The sequence below is a fragment of the Lithobates pipiens genome, unplaced genomic scaffold (genome assembly GCF_037356315.1).
Source record: "Lithobates pipiens isolate NorthernLeopardFrog02 unplaced genomic scaffold, aLitPip1_a1.2 Scaffold_25, whole genome shotgun sequence".
Classification (NCBI taxonomy): Eukaryota; Metazoa; Chordata; class Amphibia; order Anura; family Ranidae; genus Lithobates; species Lithobates pipiens.
In genome coordinates, this window is record NW_027507787.1 from 170,051,374 (window position 1) to 170,060,708 (window position 9,335).

Sequence of the window (9,335 nt, forward strand, 5' to 3'; positions counted from 1 at the left end):
ACTCTGTGTCCCTTTAAGCCACAGCCAGTATTCAGAGCAATGAAAATCACACCCAACGTTTGCACTGCCTTGCACTTTTTCTCAGCTGTGGGGGCCCAACTTATGATCCTGCACACAGGCCCACTGCTTTCAGAAAATGCCCCTGACCTGAGCTCATCCATTCCAGATGCTTGTATGTGATATAACATACATCACATACATAACATACATCACATACATCATATACAAGCACGTGGGTTGGATGTGAGGGGTGGATCAGCAGGATGAGTGTGCAAGGACAGGTAGACGTGTCTCATCTCTGCTTCCTTTCACCACTCTTCATATCACATATATCATAGATGAGAAGAGGGTACAGAGGTGGAGCAGATGAGCAGGAGGATACAGCGCAGTGGCGTCGGGAGGGGGGCTGAAGCCCTGAGCGGGCCCTCAAAAAGCCCCGGGTCTCAGGCATTCACAACTCTATTATTAGCTCCAAGCCCGAGTGGGGACCGATCTGACTCAGAGTGCAGCCGAGTGACATAGCAGGTCCCACCTTCTGGAACCTGCAGCGCCTATGATGGACGTCCCACTGGTCCAATGCTGGGACCGTGGGACGTGTGATGTCCATCAGAGGCGCTGCAGGCTCCAGAAGGTGGGAATTACAATGCGTCTGCATCACTATGAGAAGATCCCCACTCAGCGATCGGACGGGCGGCTCTCCTCTTCTGGCTCTGGCTGCCTGCTGTCTATTGTGATGGGCATGCCGCACACTATGGCTGAGCGGCAGGAGGAGGTCATCTGAAGTCTGGTCAGGTAGGTCAATGCATGTCAGGTAGGTCAGTGCATGTTAGGTAGGTCAGTGTGTGTCAGGTAGGTCAGTGTTGGTCAGGTAGGTCAGTGTAATGGTCATTGTGTGTCAGGTAGGTCATTGTGTGTCAGGTAGGTCAGTGTGGGTCAAGTAGATCAGTGTGTGTCAGGTAAATCAGTGTGTGTATTTCAGGCAGGTCAGTGTAATGGTCATTGTGTTTTATAGGTAGGTCATTGTGTGTTAGGTAGGTCAGTGTGGGTCAAGTAGGTCAGTCTGTGTCAGGTAGGTCAGTGTGTGTGTGTCAGGTAGGTCAGTGTAATAGTCATTGTGTGTCAGGTAGGTCAGTGTGTGTCAGGTAGGTCAGTGTGGGTCAAGTAGGTCAGTGTGTGTCAGGTAGGTCAGTGTGTGTGTGTCAGGTAGGTCAATATATGTCAGGTAGGTCAGTGTGGGTCAGGTACCCCCTCCTCCACACAACCCCATATGCCCAGTGGTACCTAGCAACGCCCCTGGTACAGCAGTGGGGAAAATGAGCAGGAGGGGTTCAGAGATGGGACAGAAGAGCATTCTTCCTGCATTACCTAATCCTACCTGGAGGGTCCTAGAAGCTGAAATTCCCTACAAGCAGTGGGGCAGATGTGCAGGGAGGTACAGTGGTGGAAGAGATGAGAAAGGTGTTCGCAGTGGGACAGAAGAGCAGGGGGGTACAGTGTTAGGGCAGATGAGAAGAGGGTTCAGTGGTGGGACAGAAAATCAGGGGGGGTTAGAGCAGTGGGGTAGAAGTAAAAAGGAGGTGTATTGGTGGGACAGATAAGCAGGGGGTTACAGTGGTGGGGCAGGAGAGCAAGGGGGTACAGCGGTGAGATAGATGTGCAGGAGGTACATTGGTGGGACAGATGAGAAAGCGGGCTACAGTGGTGGGGCAGATGAGAAAGCGGGTTACAGTGGTGTGGCAGATGAGTAGATGGGTTCAGTGTTAGGACAGATGAGAAGGTGATTCAGTAGTGAGACAGAAGAGCATGGGCACATGGCAGTGGAACAGATGTGCAGGGAGTGGTGAGACAGAAAAGTAGGGGGGTACATTGATGGGGCAGATGACCCGGGTTGTTACAGTGGTGGGACAGAAGAGCAGGGTGGTACAGTGCTGGGGCAGATGTACAGGGGGTTACAGTGGTGGGAAAGATGAGCAGGGGGGTTCAGTGTTGGGGCAGATGAGAAGGGGGTTCAGTGGTGGGACAGAAGACAAGGGGTTACAGCAGTGGGGCAGATGTGAAAGGAGGTGCATTGGTGGGACAGATGAGCAGGGGGTTACAGTGGCTGGGCAGAAGAGCAGGGGGGTACAGAGGTTGGGCAGATGTACAGGGGAGTACAGTGGCAGGGCAGAGGAGAAAGGCAGTACATTGGTGGGACAGATGTGCATAGGAGAAAGGAGGAACATTGTTGGAACACATGAGCAGGGAGTTACAATGGTGGGGCAGAAGAGAAGGGGGAACATTGGTGGGGCAGATGTGCAGGGGATTACAGTGGTGGGGCAGATAAGCAGGGGGTAAAGAGATGGGGCAGATGTGCAGGGGGTTACAGTGGTGGGGCAGATGTGCAGGGGGTTACAGTGGTGGGGCAGATGTGCAGGGGGGTATATTGGCAGGGCAGATGTGCAGGGGGGTACATTGGCAGGGACAGATGTGCAGGGGGATACATTGGCGGGACAGATGTGCAGGGGATTACAGTGGTGGGGCAGATGTGCAGGGATTTACAGTGGCGGGGCAGATGGGCAGGGGGTTACAGTGAAGAGGCAGATGTGCAGGGGGTCACAATGATGGGGCAGATGTGCAGGGGGTTACAGTGATGGGGCAGATGTGCAGGGGGTACGGTGGTGGGGCAGATGTGCAGGGGGTACGGTGGTGGGGCAGATGTGCAGGGGGTACGGTGCTGGGGCAGATGTGCAGGGGGTTACAGTGATGGGGCAGATGTGCAGGGGGTACGGTGGTGGGGCAGATGTGCAGGGGGTACGGTGGCGGGGCCGATGTACGGGGGGGGGCAAAAGTGCAGGGGATACAGTGGTGGGGCAGATGTGCAGGGGGTACAGACGTGGGGCAGATGTGCAGGGGGTTACAATGGTGAAACAGAAAAAATAAAAAATCCTTTTTGTGATTGAGTGTACGAAGTTGACATTTTTTTGTTATAAAATCCGCACTCTCAATTTTTTGAAAACATTTTTCGGCACACTGTGCTCAATAGGTTACCTACCCCTGATCTTGCCTTTTCCACCTAACTTCCCCTGGCCCGCCCCTTTCCTTCATCAGATTTCAGATCTTTCAATGATAGAGGCTCAGTAATCCATGTTGTAATATAAGTGTTGCCTACGGTGGTCTGTATCCAAATACAACCTGCCTATACCCATTCCTCCAGACTGACCTCTGCCCATCAAGGCATTTTGTTATTTGCATAACTCCTCCCAAGAGCCACCTACTGCTTGCATCAGGACTGAGGGCAATTGAGAGGAGTACTGAGGAAGGGTGCTGGGATGTTTTTTAGGAAGCTTTGTACATCCTGCTGACCCCTCCCAGTAGCCATGATCTACCTGCATTGCATAGAGAAGCACAGAGGCTAAATTTTAACAGAATGGAATTAAACCTCAAAAACAATACACAGTGAGCGATAAGAGAAAGAAAGCAGCTTACACAAAAAAGGGTGACCAGCTTAATAATCAAAATAAACCGAAAAAAGTACAGAGCTTAAAAAAAGCGCATCATTTGAAGCATAGGTGTATGCAGCCTATTGCATTAGGGTGTGCACCCCAAACCTCAAACACACATGCCTTTTGCTTTAGCCTCAGCTACACTGGACAGTGAATGAATATGCTGGGAATGTTGATTTACAAACTGAAGCATAGTAATCAGTTTAGTATGCTTCAGTTATGAATGGGCACAGTGAGTGAGGGTGTTCATTTAGAAAAGGAAGGAGCCAGTAAATTACATATTTACTAGCCCCTTCTGCTCTCCGTTGTGAAACATCCCCCGCAGCAACCGAGGGGGTGGGGGAAGGAGGGAAGCCAGCTGCACTGCAGGGTGGAGGGGCCAACAAAGGGGGGAGTGGTCAGTAGGGGGAATCAGCACTGAACTTAGTGATTAGGGTGTGCTCAGGCACACCCCCTGCACACACGTATGTTTATAAGATTATAAACATAAAGTGCATCAAGGATACATACAATCAACAGCGCATAAATATACACTATATTGCAATAAATATTGTGATGCCTGTCTTTGCAAAACACATGAACTTTAATGGCATCCCAGTCTTCGTCCATAGGGTTCAATATTGAATTGACCCACCCTTTGTGCAGCTATAACAGCTTCAACTCTTCTGGGAAGGCTGCCTACAAGGATTAGGAGTGTGTCTATGGGAACGTTTGACCATTCTTCCAGAAGTGCATTTGTGAGGTCAGGTACTGATGTTGGACAAGAAGGCCTGACTCACAATCTCCATTCTAATTCAACCCAAAGGTGTTCTATTGATTTGAGGTCAGGACTCTGTGTAGGCCAGTCAAGTTTCTCCACCCCAAACTGGCTCCTCCATGTCTTTATGGACCTTGCCTTGTGCACTGGTGTGCACTGTCATGTTGGAAACTGTTCCCACAAAGTTGGGAGAATTAAATTGTCCAGAATGTCTTGGGATGCTAATGCCTTAAGAGTTCCCTTCACTGGAGCCAAGTTTAACCCCTGAAAAACAACCCCACACCATAATCCCCCCTGTGATTTGAAGGGGTGGCCCAATACTTTTGGCTATATAGCATGAATAAGAGAGTTTGGGGTGGAGGAACATGACTAGTCTGCACAAAGTCCTGACCTCAATCTGACAGAACACCTTTGGGATCAATTAGAGTGGAGACTGTGAGCCAGGCCTTCTCGTCCAACATCAGTGCCTAGTCTCACAAATTGACTTCTGGAAGAATGGTCAAACATTCCTATAGACACACTCCTAAACCTTGTGGACAACCCTTTCAGAGGAGTTGAAGCTGTTATAGCTGCAAAGGGTGGACCAACTCAACATTGAACCCTACGGACTAAGACTGGGATGTCCTTAAAGTTCATGTGTGTGTACAGGCATGTGTGCCAATACTTTTGGCAATATTGTGTATATTTAGTGTATATATACATAAAGAGTAAAAAAATACATAAATCTATATGGAAAAACGTATAAAAGCGACACTAAAGTAACCATAAAGTGCCAGTGCTATTAAACATACAGAAAGTCCAATAAAGGTCCCAAAAATCAAAGGTATCCACTTAAGGCTTCCAATAATAGTGATTCTCAGTGCAGTAGGCACTACAATGTGCCTGCTATGTAAATCCTCCACCACCATACACTCACCGGAAAGCTAATAGATATCATATCACATCAACACCCCAAAACTCCACACTTCCTCAATCCAGACCAAAATCCAGAATTTAATTAAACCAAATTTGTCTCTAGATATGTTTCTACATTTTTTGGTAACTGACTCTTTCACTTGTTTCCCTACAGCGTCTTCCTCAAGCGTAATAAGTTCCTGTACAATTATAAGAATCTGCGCTGGGCACGAGGCCGCCATGAAACGTATCTGTGCTACTTAGTCAAAAGGCGATACAGCTCCGTGTCCACCGCCATGGATTTTGGCTACCTTCGTAATCGGAGCGGTTGCCATGCAGAGATCCTGTTTCTGCGCTACCTGGCGATCTGGTTGGGGCATGACCCAAACAGGCTGTTCAGAGTCACCTGGTTCAGTTCGTGGAGCCCCTGCTGTGACTGCGCTCGGCGCATCGCCAACTTCCTACTTAACCATCCCAACCTGAGTCTGCGCATCTTCTCAGCAAGACTTTACTTCTGCGAAGAACAAAATGCGGAACCAGAAGCACTGCGGAAACTGCAGCAGGCTGGGGTGCGACTGGCAGTCATGAGCTATAAAGGTAATGGACTGAAAAAAGTACAATTGTAGTTCGTTCATTTCACTTCCCTTTTTTTGCCGTTTTATATATTTTTTGAATCACTTTAAAATCTTTATTTTACTAATGACAATATAATACAAGATGTATCTATAACAATTACAATTTTCAAATCATGTTGAGTTTTCTGGCAGAGGCAGTTGGGCTTCACCAGAGCTCCTGAAAATGGAGATGGGAACCCTAGTGGTCCCATTTTTCCTAGAATCTCCCCACCATGCCTGGAAGGGAAAGGCCATGGTGCAGATATTTTTCACAGGGCTGCAGACAGAGTGGGCTTGGCAGGCAGCAGGCAAGAGAATAGTAAGGTCCAAGTGGAGGTCAACACAGGCAATAAGCAAGAGAGTAGTCAGGTTCAGGCAGGAGTCTTGGCAGGTAGCAAGCAAGAGAGTTGTTGGGTCAATCTGGGTCAGCAACAGTCAGGCAACTGACAGGCAAGTATTGTGCTTTACCCATCAGTTTACAAAACAGTACCAGCCACTTCAATGGCTGAAGCCTAAATACCCTTCTGGAAGTTCTAGAGGTAGTGGAGGTCTGTACAATCCTTAAAGTCCTGGAAAACCCAAATCCTGAGAGTACTGGAGAGCCTGGGGATACTGAAAGACCTGGCAGGGATTCTGTAGGTACTAGAGATCCTGGGAACCCTGGAGGACCTGGCAGGGATTCTGTGAGTGATGAAGCTACTAGGAATCCTGGAAGATCTGGCAGGGTATCTGTGAGTGCTAGGGATCCTAGGAATCCTGAAAGACCTGGCAGAGATTCTGTAAGTACTGGAGATCCTAGGAATCCTGGAAGACCTAGTAGGGAGTGTTTGAGTGCCTAAGATCCTGGGAATTCTGGAAGACCTGGCAGGGATTCTGTGAGTACTGGAGATCCTAGGAATCCTGGAAGATCTGACAGGGATTCTGTGAGTGATGAAGCTACTAGGAATCCTGGAAGACCTGGCAGGGTATCTGTGAGTGCTAGGGATCCTAGGAATCCTGAAAGACCTGGCAGAGATTCTGTAAGTACTGGAGATCCTAGGAATCCTGGAAGACCTAGTAGGGAGTGTTTGGTGCTTACGATGCTGGGAATACTGGAAGACCTGGCAGGGATTCTGTGAGTACTGGAAATCCTAGGAATCCTGGAAGACCTGGCAGGGATTCTGTAGGTACTAGAGACCCTAGGAATCCTGGAAGACCTGGCAGGGATTCTGTGAGTGATGAAGCTACTAGGAATCCTGGAAGACCTGGCAGGGTATCTGTGAGTTCTAGGGATCCTAGGAATCCTGAAAGACCTGGCAGAGATTCTGTAAGTACTGGAGATCCTAGGAATCCTGGAAGACCTAGTAGGGAGTGTTTGAGTGCTTAAGATCCTGGGAATACTTGAAGACCTGGCAGGGATTCTGTGAGTACTGGAAATCCTAGGAATCCTGGAAGACCTGGCAGGGATTCTGTGAGTACTAGATATCCTAGGAATCCTGGAAGACCTGGCAGGGATTATGTGAGTGATGAAGCTACTAGGAATCCTGGAAGACCTGGCAGGGTATCTGTGAGTTCTAGGGATCCTAGGAATCCTGAAAGACCTGGCAGAGATTCTGTAAGTACTGGAGATCCTAGGAATCCTGGAAGACCTAGTAGGGAGTGTTTGAGTGCTTAAGATCCTGGGAATACTTGAAGACCTGGCAGGGATTCTGTGAGTACTGGAAATCCTAGGAATCCTGAAAGACCTGGCAGGGATTCTGTGAGTACTAGATATCCTAGGAATCCTGGAAGACCTGGCAGGGATTATGTGAGTACTATAACTCCTAAGAATCCTGGAAGACCTGGCATGGATCCTGTGAGTACTAGAGATCCTAGGAATCCTGGAAGACCTGGCAGGAATTCTGTGAGTACTGGATATCCTAGGAATCCTATAAGACCTGGCAGGGATTCTGTGAGTACTGGAGGTCCTGGGAATCCTGTAAATCCCGGAAGATCCAGTAGGTACAATTCTACTTGTGTTTGCCCTTGTACACATGGTCGGAATTTGATCTGAGCATGCGTGGCACTTTGTCCGATCGGAATTCTCTACAAATGATCAGACAAAGTTCGATCAGATCATGTTGTCGGAAAAATTTTATATCCAGCTCTCAAACTTTGTTGGTCGGACATTCCGGCGGAAAAAGTCTGATGAAGCCCACACACGGTCGGATTATCCGACAACACTGTCCGATCGGACATTTTCCGTCGGAATTTCCGACCGTGTGTACAAGGGCTTAGAGGTCATCTTCTTAAGCAGTGTGCTGCCCAACCACTTCTTAGTGAGTAGCATGATTATTCTTCAGTGTCATGCCTTAGGCAAATACCATAATTAATCAAATTATACTTGCACAAAGGAAATAACAAGAATATGAATGTATATTTCTTTCACAGATTATTTCTATTGTTGGAACACTTTCGTAGAGAACCGAGAGCGGAGATTCGAGGCTTGGGATGGACTGCATGAGAACTCTGTCCGATTGTCAAGAAAATTGAAGCGTATTCTAGAGGTGCGTGTAAGCAGATTAAAAAAACAGTGCTTGAAAATAAAGATATTGTATTTGATCATGAGTCATTTTGGAACTGAACACAAGGTTTAAACTGCCAAAAGATAGATTGATGATAGATGGATAGATAGAAAGATAGTCAATTATTTATCTTACTTTCTTCCAGTGGGGTTACCATTAGGCTGATCTTATTCTTGCCTTGATGGACTTTTGTTCGAGTTTTGTATGCCAACACAAGTCTATGGCTACCAAGAATCATTTTGGAATTGAACACAAGGGTTTAACTGCAATTAATAGATAGATAGATAGATAGATATAACCAACCATTATTTCTCCTGCTTTCTTTCAGTGGGGTCACCACTGTTAGGTTGATCCCTTTCTTGTGTTGATGGGCTTTTGTTTGAGTTTTGAATTCCAATACAAGTCTATGGCAATGCAAAACTGTCTTGAAGTAGGTCAAATGCAGGTCAGAACAAGGTCAACTGTAAGTCAAATTCACCTGCCAATGAGTTAAAAAAATAATCTCAGAGGCATCTCAAAATTATGCCATGGTGATGCCACCCACAAAAGCCCAAAGCTGGTCCACACTAGCCCTTATAGTAAATAAGACTTTTATGGTGAATCATTTTCTTGTCTTGTTCACATTGTGCTTCATTTTGTCTATTCACAGCCTCCCTACGATATGGAAGATCTGCATGAAGCCTTTGACCTTCTGGGACTGTAGGAAGCATTGCAGTGGTCAATGAGGTTTCCTCAAACCTGAGACCTTAACCTATACACTGCAAGGTGCACACCTAAAACTCACTCTGAGGAAGGTAAAAGATGTGACTTAGGCTCTGCTCACATGACTGGACCACCATGGTGTCTTCTTCTCTCATACAACCTTGATGTCCTTTAACACAGGATCAGTGTTGGGAACAATCTCAGTTTAATGTACAGTTCTCTGTGTGGGGCCAACCTGCACTTCATCTCTTTCACATGTCTCCTTTTTTACCAAGAATGGGGAAGTGTAGAGACAGCATTCAGTTGGTCTTAAATGCCAAGTCCAACCAAAATAGCTATTTTG

General features: G+C 47.3%; 1 protein-coding gene across 1 annotated transcript; it reads left to right on the forward strand.

Moving 5' to 3' along the window:
* Positions 1-5,373: 5,373 nt before the first annotated feature.
* On the forward strand, positions 5,374-8,993 carry AICDA (activation induced cytidine deaminase). The gene is made up of 3 exons (XM_077453873.1): positions 5,374-5,730; positions 8,157-8,272; positions 8,940-8,993. The coding sequence occupies exons 1-3, from the start codon at positions 5,430-5,432 to the stop codon at positions 8,991-8,993; spliced, it is 471 nt and encodes a 156-aa protein (XP_077309999.1). The 5' UTR covers positions 5,374-5,429.
* Positions 8,994-9,335: the final 342 nt, after the last annotated feature.

Excerpts from the sequence above, each read along its gene's own strand:
- AICDA (XM_077453873.1), top strand. The coding sequence starts at position 5,430 with ATGGATTTTGGCTACCTTCGTAATCGGAGCGGTTGCCATGCAGAGATC. Across the intron at positions 5,731-8,156 it reads GGCAGTCATGAGCTATAAAG|ATTATTTCTATTGTTGGAAC; the intron begins GTAATGGACTGA and ends TTTCTTTCACAG. Across the intron at positions 8,273-8,939 it reads AATTGAAGCGTATTCTAGAG|CCTCCCTACGATATGGAAGA; the intron begins GTGCGTGTAAGC and ends GTCTATTCACAG.